Raw genomic sequence first — 21,364 nt, forward strand, 5'->3', positions numbered from 1 at the left:
GTGTGATCTCTCTCTTTGGATGTATGGGAAGTGCGTATATGTGAGTATGTAAGTATGTGCATCACACATGCATATTTATATCATACATGCATATTTATGTCACGTACCATGTTCGCACTTAGATGCACACATACACACATTTCCCTCTCTTTCTTAGATGTAATGTTCCAGACACAACTCTGTATGCCACACTTACTGTTTGTATCCTGAAAGTCTTCTGTAGCAGTATGTGGAGAAGTTTTTTCATCTCATTCTGAAGTTGCGTGGTACGCTTCATGAAAGTACCATAGTTCTTTCAAATAGAGCTTTATTGATGGCCATTTATTATCTCTAGTCCTTTGCTGTTACACAGTGTTGCAGTAAGTACCCTTATGCATGGAATTTTTGTGTTTTCATTAGTTCGTCTTTGATATAGGTTTCACCCAGATTGCTGGGTCACAGCTAGCCTCCTCTTCAGAGGGGTTCCCTTCCTTAGGAGCTGTCCAGTTAGCATCACTCTAGCAGTTCATGAGAATGCCTGCTCCTCCGCGGCCATGCTCATGGAATAGTAGGCAAACGTTTTGGGTTTGGATTTTTGCCATATAGACGGAAATGAAATTTCTGTGTTGGTTTAATTTATATCCTTTTATTATAAGTGTAGTTGAGCATAATTTCATAGGTTTAAAGGCCATTAGTGTTTTTTTTTCCCCTATAAAACATTTGATCAGATTTTTGCTCATTTTTTTTGAGAGGTACTGGGAATTTTTTACATATGTTTTGTTTTTTCACTTTTTTTTTTTTTTTACTTTGCTTATGGTGTTTTCTCATGCAAAAGTTGATTTTTATGTTATCACATAATCTATGGGCCAAAATTGGTAGAGCTTATTGGTAAATAAGGTCTTTGGACTCTAATGTTAATGTGATAGGGAATTATTTAAGGATTTTAAATAAGGGAGGTGTAAATTCTGTTTACTTGTTAAGAAACTTTATGGGGCAAGAGAAACTAAAGTTGAACTGATTTTTTTTTCTTTTTTGCAGTGCTAGGGATCGAACCCAGAGTGTTGGTATATCCAGGCAAGTGCTCCACCACTGAGCAGCATCCTCTGTCCTGTGAACTAATTTTTTACTTGCATATGTAATTCAGAACTTGCCTTATTTGATCCTTGGTGTATCTTTTCTCTGTAATGGTTTCTCTCAAGCAGGCATGTGATAGTAGAGGTGAATGCTGTCACTTTAGGTCTCATGTTCTCACAGTGATCTAAGTAAAAATTAATTCATGATTCCTTCCTGATGGTTTCAGTTAAAAGTCCCAAGGCAGGTGCTGATTGGCACATCTTCAGATATATCCTTATCTCCGAGACTGAGCAAGTTCATAGTGGCTGGGACTATGAGAAATTTATCATGCTTGGGTCACACACCCCCTCCTAGAAGTTTAGGTGGAGGAGGATCTCATGATCTACATGTCTTGAAAAGAGTAAAGAGGGGGGTCTTACCATGTTGGACATTCCAAAATCCTACCTGGTACTGAGGAGCACCTGGATGGCAGGGTTATGTGGGAGGTTTTTATTCCAGCGTGTGTGCAGAGCCTAGGGGATTGGATGGATTTATGCATTTTGTTTTAATGCCATTTTCCATTTTCCCTGTGTGTCCCTGTCTTTTTGTTTCTTTTTTTCCCTTTTGCAATAAATGACTATTTTCTAGTGTAACAGTTTATTTTATTTATTTTAATTCCTTTATGATTTACACATGTGTTACATTTATATTTTACATATATGTATTGTTTTTGGCAATGTTGGGGATTGAACCCAGGACCTCATGCATGCTAGGCAAGTGCTTTATCACTGAGATACACCTAGTTATTATATATTTTAACAGTATTTTCTTGGTAGCTACTCTAGGACTTTGCATATAGATCTTCATTTTATAGGATCTATTTAAGATTTATCATTCCAAAGATAATAAGTTACTATTACTTCTGTTTAAAACTATTCCCTTTTTCCCTTATTGTGCTATTATTCATAAGCATTATATATCACAAATTTAATCATATTGTTATTTAATTTTATGTTTTGTATAGAGCCGAGGAAAGGGACAAGAATAAGTAATTATTTCTAATTTGTCCTAATAACTTTCTTATTTATCATTTCTGGCTTTCTTTCTTTGTCCTGTGGATTCAGGTTGCCTTCTAATTTCATTTTCTTTACTCCAGTATAGCTTTGCTCCTGTCCATCTTTTTTTGATGATGTTGTCAAATATAGTAATTTTCTAAGTTATTGTCACTGTAGTATATGTATGTAAATATTGTTGCTTTTAACTTAGTGATGAGAAGAAGGAAAGTATGCATTTATATATGAGAAGCCCCTACTGTCACTCCCTGGAGGGCTCAGTCCTAGGCATGTTCAGTCCCCTGGGATGACAATGTCTTAGTAGTGTGTTGTCTCCTCTCTGATCTCTTTAAATGTTTACAGAGATAAATACTTCTGTTGGCAGCTGTTTTAGTCAGATTTTTTTGTTGCTGTGACCAGAAGACCTGACAAGAACAATTAGAGGAGGAACAGTTTATTTTGGGGCTCATGGTTTCAGAGGTCTCAGTCCATAGAAGGCTGGCTCTATTCCTTGGGGTTCAAGGCGGGCAGAACATTGTGATGGAAGAGCGAGATGGAGGACAGTGGTCAGGGTGTGGCCACCAGGAAGCAGGGAGAGCGAAACTGCCCCTTACCACAGACAAACATTATAGCCCCCAAAGCATACCCCAGGTGACCCGACTCCTCCGGCCACACCTTACTTGCCTGCCATGTCAATCCCTGTCAGGGGATTACTGCATGGATTAGGTGAAACCTCTTACAACCCAGTCATACCAGCTCTAAACTTCCTTGCGTTGTCTCACACAAGAGCTTTTGGGGATGTCCAAGCCTTGATGGCGTAGCCAACTTTTGGTCTCCACTGGTTGCTGTCTTGTTTTCAGCAGTGCCCTGGGAATAAATTGCTCTATAGTCTGATGTAATTAAATTTGGACTGCATTGCCAGGCAGTGTTTGAGACCAGTCTTTGAGGTTTTCCCTGACACTAGATAGAGGGCTCTTGGCTCTTTTTTTTCCTGGTTCTCTCTCATAAACCAACACAGCTGTTCAGCTGCTGCTCACTTGGAACCGCTGACCTTCTTTTACTTGCTTGCCACCCAGATCTGAGTTTCCAAGAGTGCCCTTAGGCTTGAGCTTCCCTGTATTCCATTCTGAATAGTCACTTCCCACAGGTTGAGCTGAACGATCACCCCGCTGCCTAGCCACCCCGCTGACAAAATTTTTTCACCACCATTCTGTTCTCTGAGTGTCATCTCTGCTTTATGAGCAGAGCATGGGTTAGAACCAGTATCTTTAGTCTTTTCCAGGTAAGGGGATGAAGTTTGGGCTTCTTAATCCTTAGACTTAGCAAGCTGCTCTAGGTAGCTCTGGGTGAGGAGATAGCCACACAGTGGATGAGATTCTTCACTTGTTTTTGTTCATCTTAGCAATTCTTAGCATACTGAGCAGGCCACGGTTGCAGATGGAGTTGGCACACTGCCTGTGGGTCCATCCTGCTGGGCAGAATGTACTCAGCCATCCTACTTTGCTTCCCAGTTGTGAAGTATGTTTCATATAGAAAGAAGCTATTTTGAACATGGAGTGCAAAAGTACTTTCCCTTTGTACATGATTATAGTTTTCTATATGAGCAAATAGCCAGTATTTTGTGCTTAGGAGGCATAAAGAGAAGCCAAAAAGTTAGTCTTTAAAATGTATTCCTTTTTCCCGACTCGTTTTAAGGGATTCTGTGCAGCAACACACTATGGTGTGGTTTGGTTAATATAATGGGAAACTGTTCAAGAAAATATATTTTTTGCTTTTTAATTTTTTTGTAAAGCACCTTAAGTAAATAACAGTCTATATGCCAACTGGAGACTTCTATATTAGTGTGTAAAATTCATTTTGAGTCTGTTGGTAACTCCATCATTACTTAAACAACCCTAGAAGTAGGTTATTTTTTGAGAAGTTTGTTGAAAAAATAAATAAATATAGATTGCTTGATATCCCAAAATAGCCAAGTCAGGTTTTTTTTTTTTTAAGAAATTTTTTTAATATTTATTTTTTAGTTTTAGGTGGACACAGTATCTTTATTTTACATTTATGTGGAGCTGAGGATCGAACCCAGTGCCTCATGCATGCTAGGGGAGCACCCTACCACTGAGCCACAATCCCAGCCCCACCAAGTCAGTTTTTCAGTAACATCTTTAGATAAGTAGCACATTATTGCACATAGCAAGATTACATAGGCTCTACAAATTAGTGTATGTTTCCATTATAATTTTTAATCATTCAGGCAGATGTCAAATTTTTAGAAAGTAATATATAAATAAAACACATAATTTGTGACCTGTCTTGTACATAATAAAATATAAAGCCAACATTTAAGAATCTTTGTTTTTATTCAAATAATGTGAATATATAATTTTTGCTGAAATTTGATTGGTGTTTTATTATAGAAAAAAATGTAATATTTATTAAGTGCCATTGTTCCTTAAAATAATTCCTATTACTCTTGTAGCTCTTCTTTGCTGTCTAAAAAATGGTGCTCTCATGACCCTAGAGTCTCTCCACAGGTCTGAGTCCAGCTGTCTCCCCAATTTTATTAAGAATTCCATCAGAGGAACATTGAAAGAGTGGCATATTGGACACCTGGACACCAGTAACAAATAATTGTAGCTTAGTTTTTCCTTTGTTTTATCTTTTTTCTTTGTGAATAATTTTAACTAAATTCTACATTATGATGTTTTACTCTCAAATTCTTTTAGCATGCATCTCCAAAAAAGGAGTTGTGCTTCTACAAAATGCAATATAATTATAAACCTAGAAAATTTATAATTTGCAAACATAATCTAGTATGTAGTCCTTATTTTACATTTTCTTATTTTTTAAAAATTAGTATCTCATCACTATTTATGTTACATTTTTATTGTTACATCATTTTAGATTCTTCTATCCTACAACAGTTTGTCTTAATTTCTTCATATTAACTTCTTTATCCCGTCTTTTTCCTTTGAAACTTTAAATTTTGGGGGTGGGTACTGGGGATCGAACTCAAAGGTACTGGACCATTGAGCCACATGCCCAGCCCTATTTTGTATTTTATTTAGAGACAGGGTCTCACTGAGTTGCTTAGCACCTTGTTTTTGCTGAGGCTGGCTTTGAACTCACCATCCTCCTGTCTCAGCTTTCTGAGCCTCTGGGTTTATAGGCATGCACCACCATGCCCAGCCCTGGTGAGTATTTTTATTAGCATGATTTATCAGGTTGTGTCTTATTATCATGCTTTGCAGCTGGGGATTATTCTTGTCTGTATGTCCAACATCTGGTGGTTGTCTGTTTGTCCAGACGAGTTCTCAGTCATTCTGCCTTAGTACTAGGAAACTGAGCAGCTCAGGGCAAACTGCTGCTTTATGTATTGGAGTAGGGCGGGCAGGCACAGCCTGAAAACCCCTGCTGTATGTACAGTGTGGGGAGACTCGGCCGGGCACTGCCTGCTCTCTAGAAGAATGTAATGAGCTACCCAGACACCATTCGCCAGGGTTCACCCTGTTTAACACCTTTGTCAAGTCTGATTTTCTTTTCTCCTCTTTTGCCTGAACCTTTTGAAATTAAGCTGTGGACGTGTGACACCCCCCAGCAGGTGGTAAACACACTTTTCCTGAGAGCAACTCTCCTGTATAACCACAATGTCTGTCATTCCTTACAAGTTCACAGAAATGCTTTAAAGCCCCAAATCATATTCACATGTTCCCAATTATACTTAAATACCTTTTATAGCTTTAAGAAAAAAAAAAAAGGGTCCAGTCAAAGTTCACACATTGCTTGACTGTTATGTTCATGCTGTGTTTATAATGTGACTGTTTTTAGTCTTTGAATGACTTGGACATTTTTTAGGCACCTAAGTCAATTGTCTTTAGAATGTCCTATATTCAGGATTTGTTTTCTAGTAATTGGGTCTTTCATCTTAAAAGTTAATCTGGGAGCAGTGGTACACACCTGTAATCCCAGCTACTTGGGAGGCTGAGGGAGGAGGTTTGCAAGTGTGAGGCTAGCCTCTGGAACTTAATAAGACCTTGTCTCAAAAAATAAAAATGGCTGGAAAGGTAGCTCAGTAATAGAGCACCTGTAAGTTCAATGCCCAGTACTGGAGTTGGGAGGCATTCTTAAAAGGTTAAATATTTTTTGTTGGAAGTGAGTTTTTAAAAACTTTGTATTGACCTCGCACATATGAGGCCCTAGATTCAATCCCCAGTACCTGAAAAACAAAAAACAAAAACAAAATTTTATTTAAGTATAATTTGAAGTTTAAAAGTAGAAGAGTAAATGTGTGTATTAAGGTAGATGATGTTTCACAAACTGAGCTCAGGGCACCAGCGCTCAGTTAAGAAATCGATTCCTACCAGCCCTTTTAGCCCCTATTTTTTCCTTCACTATTGTCCACTTATAACTCTGCAGATTAGCTTGGCCTTTTTGTGGAACAGTCTGCTTGACAGGATTTCTTTTGCTCAGCGTTGGTCAGTGCCCCTCGCCTGTGGTCATACTGAGCGGTGTCTGGCTTGTCCTTCAGAAGCTGTGTTGGTTTTGTAAAAATAAGCAGACTCACGCAGTTGTATTTCCCCTTCTTTCACCAAGAGACCCATTCCGAGGAGAACCATTCTGAGCATCCTCTTGGATCCCTATCCCTTTTCCTAAAAGCACATCCTAGGTTTCCCTTTTGTGTTATACAGTTTCCTTGGTTCATTTTTTTTGTTTGTTTCTGGGCTTTCCCAGGGAGCTGTTTAAAGTTAGTTTAGCCAGAAGATTTCCAGTACAGACTGAAACATAAAGAGACTGCCCTTCTGAGGAGTACTTATTTGTTGAAAGTTATCTTGTAGTCAGGCATATACCATTTGACAGCTGGTGTGGAAAAGATAGAGGGAAACATGGGTCCACTCTGACCTGTGGAGCAGGGGGAGTGGTGGAGTACTGGCCTGTTATTTCACTCCAGCCACCAGGGGGTGCTGCAAGTCAAGAGCATGCGGTTGCTCTGTGTCCTGCCTCAGTGCCTCCTGTGGAGCTGGTGGGTTTGCAGCCCTGGAGCCTGCATAAATGCTCTTTTGCTAAGGTGATTACAAGTAATGTGCATTAATTACGAATGATTCTTTGCTTGTTAAATATTGAAATATTTTCAGGAATTAACCTAGAGAACCTTTCAGCTTCCTTTGTCTTTACAGTTTTACTCTATATGTGAAAATAATAACTTTTATTTAGAAAATATTCAGTGTGTCAAAGAATTGACATTTTCAATTAGGTAAAGAGACCAATCACGTATATGCATGTACTATTCAATAAATATTTAATTCTGGCATATAATTAATTGAATTTATATGGTGGCAGGATTTGAACATTTTTAAATTAAAAAAAAATGTATTTTATGGGAGTTGCTGAGAAATGAACCTAGGATGTCATGCATGCTAGGTAAATACTCTATCACTGAGCTATACCCCAATCCCTAAATATATTTTTAAGGCCAAGGCTAACTTGAATAGAATAGACAGTTTAGACAATTATTTGTATAATTTAATCAAACTACTTTTTATGAGCACCTTCTAAGTCAGCTCTCTGGTATACTATAGTCTGTCCCATTGTCTATGACGAGACATTTGCTACCAAATTAACTGGAGTACCTTTTACTGTTTTTCCCAGCATAATATTACTTTCTGGAGAGATCAGAGTGGTGGAATTAAAGCTAGCACAGGAAACATTTTTTTTTAAGTTTCCTTTGGTTAATAATTACCTAAACTGCCTCAGATCACAAAATCATAGCATCAACAACATTCTTTTGTAACTGTATGGATTAACTTCTCTTATTTAGAGGAAGAAATTACCCAAGGAGGCGTGAATGGTTAGTGGTAGAATAATGACTAGAAATTTCGGTACTTATTTATGTATTTATTTTCAGCTTTTTAAAATAGTAAAAAAAATTTAATATATTTTTAGATACATATGACAGTAGAGTGTATCTTGACCTATTATACCTACATGGAGTATAACTTGTTCTAATTAGAACCCCATTCTTGTGGTTGTACATGACGTGGAGCTTCACTGGTCGCATATTCATTATAGGAACATAGGAGAGTCATGTCCAGTTCATTCTGCTGTCTTTTCTCTTCCCCTCTCCCTTCCCTTCCCTTCATCCCCTTGGTCTAATCCAGTGAACTTCTCTTCTTCTCTCCCCTCCCCTCTTATTGTACTGATGTGCGTTAGCATCCGCATATCGGGGAAAACATGTAGCCTTTGGTTTTTTAGGCTTGGCTTATTTTACTTAACAGGATAGTCTCCAGTTCCATCTATTTACTGGCAAATGCTACAGTTTCATTCTTTTTATGGCTGAGTAATATTCTATTTGGTATTTGTACTTTTTTTTACACGGGATTGTCAAATGAAAAAGCTAAAGTTGGCCAAAATAATTAATATAGAATAACTGACATCAGTGATGGAAGTTCTCAACATAAGCAACATTTGCAGATAATCAAAATATTTTTATTGTAAGATTTTATGCCCTCTGCCAATTTAAAATAGCAGTATTTGCACAGAGAAGTGCATTCTTGCATGCTTTTTAACAGTGCTAAGGGGCACTGACGTTCCTGTTCCCAGGAGTGTTACTCTGCTCTTGCCCTTTTCAGTGTGCCTGTGCCCTCCCCACTGCCACTTTCTCCAAAGTCGCTGTTGTGACCTTTTAGCCTTTCTCTTTCTTGCTATTTTTTTTAAATATTCCTCAACAATGTTTTTAACTGAAACTATGAAGTCATTTTAACTTGAAGAATTTTTACAAGAAATAATCTTAGTCTATGGTATCATATATTCTCAGTACACATGCATTGATCAGTAATACAAATTAAAGAGAAATAAACATGGAATTATTACATTTGAACTTTAATCAATTTCTAAAATTTAAATACAAGCAAAAGTATGTCTAATAGAATTCTATAAATTTTTCAAATTGAAAGGAATATGTATTCCAGATATCTGTGCCTTTGAAGGTATTTTTTGTCTAATGGTACTTTGGAGTTAAATTTCATTCGTGTCATTAAAAATAACCTTTAGCATCTATTGCATATGAATCATTATGTTAAGTAATGAAATTATGAGCATGTTTACAAAAATTCCCTTGGCTGCTAGGACTGTACAGAAAATTTCTTACTGCTAATTCTTGTCATGTTAGCTTGCCTAGTATTAGAATTGTTCCCTTTCTAATTTGTGGTTTCTTGGTGTGTTTGTTAAAATACTTACTGAGCACCTATGATGTGCCAGGTACTGTTTTAGAGGTATCTGCTACAATTAACCAAACCATGAATAAATCAGATAAAGATTTTTTGCTCTTGCAAAACTTACATTATACAGTGAGGGTGGGGATGGCAGAGGTAGTCATTAAATAATAAGCACCAAGAAGTAGCCAGTTATGCGGTTGGTTAGCAGGGGGCTTGGTGAGACAAGTAGTGCAGGTATAGGTGTAGGAGTGGATTGGTGGAAGTGTTGGTTCTTAGCTTGGAAACTAGGTCACCATGTTTATTGTTAGTAAAATTACAGTCAAGAAGAAAATGGGCAAAAGAGCCCAAGGAGTTTCTCTGTGAATGGGGACATAGCCCGAGGAAATCCCTTTCTGTTTCTTTCTCTTGGCTGTTTTTTCCTGGGGCTTATCTTTGGTTGTAAGTCTGAAATTCTGGAGTCGCTTGGTACTTGACCCCTGGTTAAGGTGAAACTTAACGTAACTGCGATGAGCACAGTGGACTTTCGAGTACTCGCAGTTTCTCGGAGTTGAGTAATGGACGGTGACATGGACCTGAATGTCTGGTATGGGATGAGCGAGGGCTCTTGACGAGCCACTTGCTTCAGAGCGTGTCAGAGCGTGTGTGCCTGGTAAGTCATTTGGGTTGAATGGCGTTAAGGTGCGATCCATGCTGGTTGGGTCGGATACAGTGGCGGTGAAGGCGGAGTGGCATCTGGGGTGAGTGTGAGCTCTGTGCTTCCCACTTAGCACCTGTGTGGCTTTAGCAGGTTCCCAGCTCCTCATGCTTCTGCCACTTCAGAGAGTCCTCAGCTGTAAACGAGGGTGAGGGGATATTACAACAGGGCTAGTTGTGAGGATTAGGTGACACTGTTTCTGATGGTGGCTTGGCCAAGTTAGCCCTGGCTGGACTTCGGCCACTCAGAGGAGCTGGTGACAGGCCCTCAGAGTCATCAGAGACTGAGATCAGGGCAGAGCAGTGGTGCTTCTCCAGAATCCGCCGGTCGGCATTTAGAGACACAATTACATTTTCCTTGTAGTTTTGTTTTCCATTTTAATTAGTATATTTGTTTGAATTAAGAGACCATATTTTACATTTTAGTGTTAAATTAGAATTAGTCCTTTCAAAGGAAAAAGGATGATATTTATACCAGTTTGGTTTGTCAACATGTAATTTTAGTCTTTAAAATAAGTTTTTTTTGGTGCTGGGGATTGAACCAGAGCCTTACATATGCTGTGCCAGTGTTCTACCACTGAGCTGTCCCCAGGTCCAAGATTTCTTTTTGCAGTACCAGGAATTGAACCCAGGGGTGCTCTACCACTGAGCTCTATCTTCAGCCCTTTATATTTTTTAATTTTTAGTCAGGGTCATGCTAAGTTGCCCAGGCTGGCCTAGAATTTGCCATCCTTCTGCCTCAGCCTCCCAAGTTGTTCAAATTATAGTCATGTCATTGCATACTAAGAATTTTTAGTAACTTATCCTGTTTCGCCATGTAAAACAAATAAAAGGCATTGCTTGGTGAAGGGTTGGTTGGTTGTGTGTTTCTTAACTACTTTACTCAGGACTGGAGACAAAGGAGAATTGGTGTTTCTGGTTTTTGGAAGAGCTTTTGCTTATTAGAATAGATCTCTCCTTTTGATGAATTAGTATATTGGATTACCTAAATTAATAGCACACTCTGTTCTTGTTACACCATCTTGTAAAGATGCTTCGCCAGGAAGAGATACACTGCCCAGCAGAGAGTCTGTGATGGACTCGAGGGCCAATGAGTATTAGCTGAATGAACGAGCAGCTGAGTTAACTGTTTTAAGAAACAGCTGGAGAGAGAACTCAGTCGTTGCCAAATTGTAAACTGCTCAGGAAGAAAATAGTGTTCTTGGGACTTTGGATGTAAGCAAAAAGAAGAACTCAAATGATGTCAGAAGCACTTGACAGTTGTCCTGCTGTAATAAGTAAAAGCTGCTTTTAATTTCCTGCATGAGAGTGTTGAGAAGTTTACCTGCTATGAGCTAAGCAGATTTTAGTGAGTGCAAAGCTCATTTGATAGGAATACTCGGGCTGCGAGCACCATTTGTCTTTGCTTTTGTATTTTAGGTCTGTTTTTTCCATTAAATCTGAGGAGCATCAGGTTTTATGACCTCCTGGTAATGACTTGACAAGTGAACAATACTGCCTATTGATGACTAGTCTAAATAAGGAAAGCTTGTATTTTTTGCCATGGTAATTCATTTTATATGCCAAATATTTTTAGGTAACTTCCTGAATGATTAAAAAGCATTTGATTTTCTTCTAGTCAGTAGTCAGTTATAAAAATTTAAAAAATATTGTATATATGATTATTTGTCCAGAGGATAATTCTGCCTTAAAAATATGTAGAAACAGGGAATATATAGTCACGTAAGTCTGTAAAATATTGATATATACATGTGTTGGCTTTTATGTAACAATTATTCTAGAAATAGCTCAAAATTTCATACTTTGAATCATTCCCATATTTCTTTCCCCTGGGCTGTGGAGGAATGTTATTTTTCATTTCAGTCAGTCACATAAACATTTAATTCCTGGTACATTCCATTCACTATGGTAGAGCTATGCATGGAGGAATAAGACACGATTCTTGTGCATTTTACTAACAAAGTGAACTTAAAATATTTTTAAAGCTTTTTTAAAAAAATTTATTTATTCTAATTTGTTATATATGACAGCAGAACACAATTCAATTTATATTATGCAAATATAAGAATTTCATGTCTCTGTTGTACACAAAGTAGAGTCACACCATTCATGTTTTCATACATGTACTTAGGTCATTTATTTGTTGACTTTTTATCCTAATATTACATCTCAAAGCCCTAGAAAAAGAACAAATCAACACCAAAAGCAGTAGAAGACAGGAAATAATTAAAATTAGAGCTGAAATCAATGAAATTGAAACAAAAGAAACAATTCAAAAAATTGACAAAACAGAAAGTTGGTTCTTTGAAAAAATAAATAAAATGATAAACCTTTAGCCATGCTAATGAAGGAGAGAGAAAACTCAAATTAGTAACATCTGTGAGGAAAAAGGAAATGTCATGACAGACACTACAGAAATACAGAAGATAAATAAAAATTATTTTGAAAATTTGTACTCCAATAAAATAGAAAATACTTAAGGCATTGACAAGTTTCTAGAGTCACATGATTTGCCCAAACTGAACCAGGATGATATACATGATTGAACAGATCAATTTCAAGCAATGACAGAAGACGCCATCAGAAGCCTACCAACCAAGAAAAGCTCAGGACTGGATGGATACACAGCTGAGTTGTACAAGACCTTTATTAAAGAACTAATATGAATACTCCTCAAATTATTTCATGAAACAGAAAAAGAGGGAACATTTCCAAACTCATTCTATGAGGCCAGTATCACCCTGATTCCAAAACCAGGCAAAGGCAAATCAAAGAAAGAAAACTTTTAAAGCTTCTTTTCATGAATTTGCATTAATGTGAAAAATGTTAAAATGCTAATGTTAAAAATTATTTGAAATATGTGTACCTGGCAGGATGAGAAGGGAGTGTTTGATTTTATTTGAAATCTGTTGGTCTGATAAGTATGTGAGCAGTATCTGTGTCCATTATTATTATAATCAGGTATTTATTTCTGATAATCAAATTGCTAATGATATATTTTATTTTCAAAACTTTGTCCAAATGATTTTAAAACCAGATTTGGTCTTGACCATGATTTTTCTGCTAACTTTGAGTTTTTAGGTTCTGTATTCTTTTCCACTTATCCTTAATTGATGTTTTTCAGATTTCTGGAAGATACTTAGTTTTTCAAGGTCAAACCATCCTTCCCTGTTTCTTTTCTTCTGTTCTTTATCTTTCCTTCCTTCCTTCCATCCATCCTTTGAGTCCAGGGTCATCGATCTGAATTCTTTTGCCCAACCTAGTATCTCTGAAGTAATACCTAGTTTTGTCCAGAGTATCTTGAGTAGTTGCTCCCTTAGACATGACACTTGCTGGATGTTAAAGGGCTGCCCCAGGGACACAGATGTTCCTCAGAGAAACATCTGTGGTACCAGCTCTTCCTTACTGGTGACCGCTTCCCTTGGTTCATGGCGTCTCACCTTGACCACATGACCTGATTTTGTAAAGCAGCCAGGCTCTGTAGAGAATCATGGGGGGAGGGAAATAAGAATCTTCAATTCCATTCACAGACGAGTGAACATGTCTGTTCTTTCGGCTCGGGGGTGCGTGGTTAAGGGCATAGACGTGAGCAGCAGATGTTTACTCAGCTCCTCTGTGTGCCAGGCATTCCTTTAGACTCCAGGGAACAGAGGAAAGTTCTTGACCTCAGGGAGACTGATGCCAGAGAGGAGGGAGAATAATCGATAGGGGTGCAGTAGAGTGTCAGAATGACGAGTGCTGCTTAGAGGAATTAGGGGGAGGCCAGGGATGGGCTGGTGCTGGGGACTGGAGACAGGTGCCCGGAGGAGGCTCTGGCAGACACCTGCCTGGAGAAGCCTGCACCTGTGGTGCATCTGAAGGGCTGCATTTCGGGTGGATAGGACAGTATAGGAGGGACACCAGCAGGCAGGAAGGCAAGTCATGGCGTGTCTCTGTTCTTATTGATGGTTTCTCTTTCTGTGAAAGATCTTTTTAACCCCCCTCCCTTTTTGCCATTTATTAGCCATATTGGTTGGTGTTATAAAGTTGTGTATTTTGTTGTAAACTTGTTGAACACCTGCTTGTCACCTCATTTTAGTTTTTAGTTGAGGCTCTTGGTATCTCTGGATTTTGTTGTGCTCTTGTTAAGTTCTGAGTAATGATGTTGTAAAGTCCTTTGTTTAAAGAAGGGACCAATGGATTGGAAAGGTTTCTGGGTTCTAACCCTAGATTTGTTGTTGTCTATAAAATAACATAACATTTCTGGGCCTCAGTTTATGTATTATAAAGTAAAAGAGTAGGACTAGGTGTTTGAAAAGATTCCTTTAGCCATAAAATTCAGTGGTTTTAATGATTTGAGGAAGAATCCCTAGGAGAAACTTGGTAGTGTTTTCTACTTTTTAAAATTTAATTTTTAAATTTTGTGTTAGTAAAGTACGTAAGTCTTAGGTGTATGTATGCCTTGTTGAATATATTGGTATATACTCTTGAGTCACCATTCAGATTGAGAGAACATTTTCAGTATGCTCAGGACTCCCTTCTGCTCCCTCCCAGTCAGAACTGTCCCCCCATATGCTAACTGCATTCTGACTTCTGTTGGTATAGATTATTAATTCTAGTCATCCTGGGGCATTTTATTATAGTTCTTTCCATGGTGTTGTCCTGAGCATTGGCCCATCTACCAACCCCGAAGGTTCTTATAAGGACTCCCTTGAGAGAGGTGTCACTGGGTTTGAACCAGATCTTTTAAAGGGAAAAAAGAATAGTGATTCATTGACATTTATAATGGAGTTTTTTTTTACATTGTTGAAAGCCATATTGAGTATTTTCAGGGGGGGTATTCCTAGTAAGTACAGATGGGGGAACCAAATCAGAGCTAGCATGGACCAGTGTTTTTTCTGGAACAAGTTTTGCTGAAAATTGATTCTGCAGAATATTAATAGATGTTATGTAAAATTAAAAATAAACAAAAATCGCTAGTCAGGTAACTTTGCAAATAACTAAGTGAAATGAAGTTGAAGTGTTTCTTGTTTGTAAATTTAGGAATTTGCAGTATACCTTGTAAGTATTTTTGAAGGCAAGGAGGAAAAGAGGTGAGGCAGCTTAGAATACAGTGTTTCCCAAGTATATATGGTCATGGAATCATTTTTAAGAAATGTCTGAAAAGCCTGGCATGCCATGCCACAAACCAAGAAAAGTGGTTTGCCCGAAATCTTCTTACAGATGAGAAACTGTTCATGTTTCCTTTCACTAACTCAGAAGATGTAGTTTTAAGTACATTAAAATGTAAAGAAGATCTTCATTGTCGTCTTAAGCTGTTTTGATGCTTAATGTTTTGTTCAGGATTCTAGGTCTAATCAGAAGAGATAGTGTGCAAGGTCCTTTCAGATGCATTGCTGGCAAATGGAACAGGGAGTAGCTCTAACATATGATTTCAGAGAATCACCTGAATCTACCTTTCTAACCCACTAATGGGATAAGCAAGATCCTCATTCTCAAACCTTAGTTTTAACTCCCTCAAGTGAAGACTTAATTCTTAGGATGAGTTTTTTAAAAAAATGGGGCCTAGTTGTGTCTTTAGGTTATATTTGAAGGCTTTATTTTTCTGTTGTAAAATATGGAACAATGAACTTTATTTCTTTTGTGAAATAAGATTAATTTCTGAGAATTATAGATTTATAAGAGACACATTCTTAACACAAAATAGTTTTACACTAAAGCAGACAATTTAAAAATAGTTGTAAAAATGTACCAAAAATTATAGGACTGTAGGGTATGAGAAAGGGGTCTAAAATGTTACTTTACATAATTTAGAATCTTTTTTCCCCCATACTGGGGATTGCCCCTCAGGGGCACTTAACCCCTGAACCACATCCCCAACCACTGCTCCCCTCCTTTTAAAATCTTTATTTAGAGACAAGGTCTAGCTGACTTGCTTAGGGCCTTGATAAGTTGCTGAGACTGGCTTTGAACTCATGATCTTCCTGCCTCAGCCTGTCTAGCCTCTGGGATTACAGGTGTGAGCCACCATGCCTGGCTAATTTAGAATCTTAATTGAATTAAGGCTTCCAAATTCCTGATAGAAAAATTTGGGATTTTGTACTGAAATGTGATTTAGATTGATAATTGCACAATTCCAAATTACATTTTACTAGAATCCACTTAGAATAGACCTGTTCCTTGATAATTTGTAAGACAGCAAGTGTCACACAACAAATAAAAGGAATTATGACAGTAGAAATATTTGGTTAATGCAAGGAAGTTCTGGGAATGTGTAGGAGCAATTATAAGACTTGGAAATCCACTTTGATGGAAACGCCTCACAGATATTCTTTGGTGTAGAAGAAATTTTTTGAAATATGATTTATCTTTTTAAAAATTGCATTTTGGTGTGTATTTCCCTTTTCTGTAAAATTTCTTACTGAATCTAAAATCAGTAAGATAATTGTGTAAAATATGCTAAAATTTTTATTTCATTTTTCTCTCAATATTATGCTAAATATCTTGAACAGAATCTTTTAAACATTAACTCTGACCTTTATTTCTTATTTGACAGCCATATTAGAAAAATGGTATTGAGGTATAAATATGAGTCCTCACTATGGACATAATCTTTTTTTTTTTAACTTTAATAAAATTTATTTATTAGTAGTTTTTAGCCTCAGCAAAATTGAGCAATAGCCTTTTTTGGGGGACAGCCCTATTTTGTATTGTCTTTAGAGACAGGGTCTCACTGAGTTATTTAGTGCCTTGCTTTTGTTGAGACTGGCTTTGAAGTTGCAATCCTCCTGCCTCAGCCTCCTGAGCTCCAGGATTACAGACGTGTGCCACCCGGCCTGGTGGGAGCTATAGCCTTTTTGTTACTATGACAAGGGTGCATGGTAGTGTTTGTTAAAAGGGCACTTTTTCTATGTCAGTTGCAGTGTATGTACAAAATGTATTTGCAATCATGTTTTTTTTTTTTTTTATAATTGTTAGTTTTGAAGGTATAAGCATCTGTACCTAACATAAGATGTATAGCTTCATTGTGAGACTTATGAAGTCAACTGAATTCAAACATGGGATATCCGTGGGTTTTTTTGGCGTGCTGATGGAGAAACGGCATTTTCTGAAATCTTTCATGTCTGGGAATAATGTGAATCTGTGTCTTGTGATTTGTTATTCTGTTTTTACTGCTTCAGGATTGGAAACTTTTGTATTTCATGTTTTGGCAGTTCAAACAAGATAAGAATTTTTAGTTCTATTTTGAAAAAGCTGTGACACAAATGTTACACATATACATGCCAAAGATGAATGTAAGTTATTGGAGCTTCAAGGAAACTTAGTTTTCTTACTATTTATATGTTTCTCTTGTTATTTAAAGTAGCTTCTGTCTTAATTAATATATCACTTACAGAACTACTTATAAACTCAAAAGTTTGTGTACATAGTTATGCACTTCCAGTGATATCAAATTTCTGATTTTAAAATAAAAACTCACCATACTTTTGCTTTTTTTTCCACTGTTGAAATTAGGTAGTATTTCAACTGGCACTTGTGACTCCTGGGGGGAGGAATAGCAGTTGTCTTGGTTGGGCTACTGAAGGAGAATCCAAGACTACAAAGCTTGGATTTTCGGTTTTAATACAGAGACTTCTTTCATATCAGCATTCCGAAGACTTAGCATTTTGATGTATCTTGCACTTTCAGAAAGTTCTCGTAACATTAAGATAACTGAATTGCACATGGATATTTAAGGAAACATTTCTAGAGTCTGTACTTTAATGTATCATGTCATCTAGGCCCTAGGTGATGCTAATCAATTGCATAGCTTTGAAATGCACTAGCGATATTTTAGGAGTATATTTATTGAGTTTTGGGGAGGGTGGGTCTGAAATATATTTTCAAACTTTATTATGGAAAACCTTAAATGTTCACAAAGTAGAGATAATCACAATGAATCCTATGTATTCATTGCCTCATCTCACTAGTTTCATATCACAGACAATCTTACTTTATCCTTACACTCCCACATTACTTCCTTCTACCTTCTGTAGTAATCTAGTAGGAAATCCCAGGCCTCATATGATTTCATTGGTAAATATTTCAAGGTGTGTCTCTGAAGGAGAATAAAAATTATTTGTACTCCTATTAAGTGCTGCCTGGCTTTGTTGTGGAGAGGAAGCTGAGTGCTTAGAAATAGGCCTTCCATTGCATTTTATTGTAGTTAATTTGGTGTATGTGTGGGGGTCCTGGGGATCGAACCCAGGGTTGCTTAATCACTGAATCACATTCTCAGCCCATTTTTGTTTTATTTTGAGACAGGGTCTCATTAAGTCCTTAGGGCCTCAACAAGTTGTAGAGGTTGGCCTGGAACTTATGATCCTCTTGCCTTAGCCTCCAGGCGTGCACCACCATGCCCAGTTTATTGTAGTTAATTTGTGTTTAGAAATATGAGTTTATATACTACTTAGGTATTATAGTAAATATCAAGAAATTTGAATTTTTTTTCTGTAAATATATCTGTGAAGACATGAATTACCATCATGTTTGAAGCTATGTGACAGTCCTCATTTCATAGCCAGCCTACAGTTTGCTTTGTCGTCCCCTGCCACCCCCCACCCCCCACCCCGCTCCCACCAGCTGCCCATTGCTTCCTTCTTTAAATGCTGAGAGACAAGCAGCATATACTGCTGTTTTGGGTGGTTTTCTAGAAATCTGATACACATTAAAAAGGAGAGAGAGGGTAAAGGAGGGAGGGAGAGTGGGAGAAAGCCAAAAAGGAAGGGCGGAAGGAGAGATTTGAGTTGAGAGAAAAGAAGGCAAAAGCAGCGAGAGATGAGAGCAGGACTGCCAGTTTGGTCCCCACAGCGAGCCTCCCTGTGCCTTCCCTCCTCTCTTGGTCCTCAGTTCTCTATCTCCACCTTTCCTAGCTTCCCCTGTGGTTTGTATCCCCCTTTTTGGGGGCAGTAACTTAACTTTGCTGGTGGCATTTAGGGTCAGGAAGTTTGCTGATTTCTCCCTTAGAGAGTGTTTCTATAAGATAAAGGTTGTGAAATAAAACTTAAAAAAAATGGGTACTAATTGTTGTGCTTTATTTGCTTTTATACAAATATTTAGGAATATTTATTCACTCCAATTTTAAAAGTTGGGTACCTAGGGCTGTGGGCTAGTTGGATTTCTCATCCTCTGTGGATGAGCCATACAATGTTATAAAAACACTAATTTTATATAGACTTTTGGGTTTACTTTAGATGCTTTTATTGGAAAATTGTATAATGATTTTTTCTTTTTCTGTATTCTCTTTTTTTTGCCCATTGACTGGATGAATTGATTCTGCTCAAATTTGCCTCTGCAGTTCACAAGATTCCTTTGCAGTTCACCGTTGGAGGTAAGAGTTACTGACTTTGATACTAGAATTGTTAATTAACAATGTTGGTATCTTTCATTAGGCATTTATTTGACAATTTAGGAGTGATCATTTTGAAGTAACACATTTTTCAATAATAGTAATGGAATGAGTACAGCCTTTTTTGGTAAAATTTTCTACAAGTTACAGCTATTCACCTTCATAACTAGTCACTGCTCCTTTTTAAGTTCAATTCTTTCTCAGTAAGTAGAGTGAACAGTCCTTCACTTTAAATAGCCTTGTATCTCCATTATTCCCACAATTGTTTATTTAACTCTATATAAATTAACCTTGTGTTAAGAGACCTGGAGAAATCACAGGCAAAAGCTGTAATTGAGGAGGTTTCACCTGGTTTGAGAGACCATTTTAAAGCCCGTCAGTTGACTGGACAGGAGCAGGAGATTTGCAGCAAGCTTCTGTTGCCACACAGGCATGGTTTTGGGTGCTTCATTTTCTGTTCATTGAACACTCATCCTGGTTCTCAGTACAGAACTGAGGGTCCAGTAATTATATTTTAAGATAAAGAAAAACGATTCGATGTTTAGAGAACCAGGTATCATTGTGAGCTGCAGTTGCAGAAAAACTTGTAGGTGATTGGCAAGACCTGGAAAAAGAACATGTTTTCACTCATCAGCCACATGATCTTGGGCAGATCCCAGCTTCTTGGACCCTTAGTTTTCTTATCTTTAAAATGCAAATAATAATTCCTACATCTCAAATGAGGCCACAAAGAGGAGCAGGTGTGAAACATGCTGCTGGAATCCTATGGTATTTGTGTTCTTCCCTTAGGCGATGCTTCATCGCACACATGCCAGCTCTGCTCCTTGCTTTCCTCTTGCTTTTCTATTACTTATTTCACTTTGTGCTTCTTTCTTTGTTTCCAGCTCATTCAAACCACATTCCTCTCCATGGTTGAGCCTCAGTCTTATGTCCTTTGTAAGCCCATCTTTGACCTCCCCACATACTGGCAGTTATTAATTTTCTGTTTCTGTAACTTTGTGTTCATTTGGTTATTGAAACAATTTTTGTTCATGATGAGTTATGGTGCCCAGCCTGGCACGTTAAACGCTCCGGTGGCCAATTTGAGTGATCTCCAAGGGAAAGGGACCAAACCAGAAAGACTGGTACCATCCAGGTTTGGTCACATTTTCTAAACCTCCAGTGTCTGAGGGGCATGTGGGGAACAAAGAAATATTCTGGAAAGATTCTGGGCTTTGAAATGGGAGGCACTTAGGTGGCCCAAGGACCGTTAACTGCCATGAGTCTAATGAAATTGTTGGGTTATAATAATGACATCCTGCATTGTTGTTTTGCAATCTAAAAATGGAAATAATACTTAGAAGGTCATTAAAATTAAATGAGTTGATTTGTAACAAACATGAGCACAATGCCTGACAAATTGAGTTTTAAATAAGAACTTAGTGTAAAGCAAAAACCAAACCAGAAGAAACTTGCAGGCAATATACATTTTATAGTCTGTTCTTTAATTGAAGAAGCAATTTCTACTATAGAAGCAGTAGGAAGTATCACAAAGAAAAAGATAAAAAAATTTAATTATATAAGGATATATAATTTTGTACATAAAATACATATAATAAAAAGGCAACTTGGTGAAGTGTCATTAAAGAGTTATTATGTTGAATGTAATGATCTTTTAGAATAAAAAAATTCTGTTTCTTTGAATAACATTTGGTTAGATTTGATCAAGTAGTCAATGAGGTAAAATGCAAATTCTAGTCAATGTGTTTTAAAAGTTTATAGTAATCAAAGGAGGAGATACACAAAATATTAGCATCAACTATGAAAAGTTAAATCATTTTACTCTTCAAATAAAGGACCCACAGTGGGTAGAGGTGCATTGGTAGCCTCGATAGTGGTTTTTGTAACCATGTCATAGAGTTTCATTAAGAACTTAGAGGAGTGACCTGGAGTAAGGATTTTAAGGAGAAGGCAGCTAAGTTGAGTTGCTCCCCTGCACAGCTGGGACTTAAACAGGGCCTGCCGGATGGCTTAGT

The 21,364-nt window shown here is 37.5% G+C and overlaps 1 protein-coding gene across 17 annotated transcripts in view; it reads left to right on the forward strand.

The window, feature by feature from the left end:
- The window catches only part of Ate1 (arginyltransferase 1), a 143,620-nt gene that overhangs the window by 20,564 nt on the left and 101,692 nt on the right, over nucleotides 1–21,364 (forward strand). For 13 of the 17 annotated variants that reach the window (XR_013428855.1, XM_078025133.1, XM_078025612.1 and 10 more), the window contains one exon: nucleotides 19,299–19,331. Coding sequence is in view for 12 of the 17 variants with exons in the window: in XM_078025133.1 (XP_077881259.1) it covers nucleotides 19,299–19,331 (33 nt within the window). In the remaining 5 variants the exon portion in view is untranslated. Of the gene's footprint in view, nucleotides 1–157; nucleotides 360–1,017; nucleotides 1,054–19,298; nucleotides 19,332–21,364 lie in introns of all 17 variants that reach the window. The other 4 variants (XR_013429435.1, XR_013429547.1, XR_013429179.1 and 1 more) reach the window with 3 other exon arrangements.

Source organism: Ictidomys tridecemlineatus, chromosome 1 (genome assembly GCF_052094955.1).
Source record: "Ictidomys tridecemlineatus isolate mIctTri1 chromosome 1, mIctTri1.hap1, whole genome shotgun sequence".
In the NCBI taxonomy this organism is placed as follows: Eukaryota; Metazoa; Chordata; class Mammalia; order Rodentia; family Sciuridae; genus Ictidomys; species Ictidomys tridecemlineatus.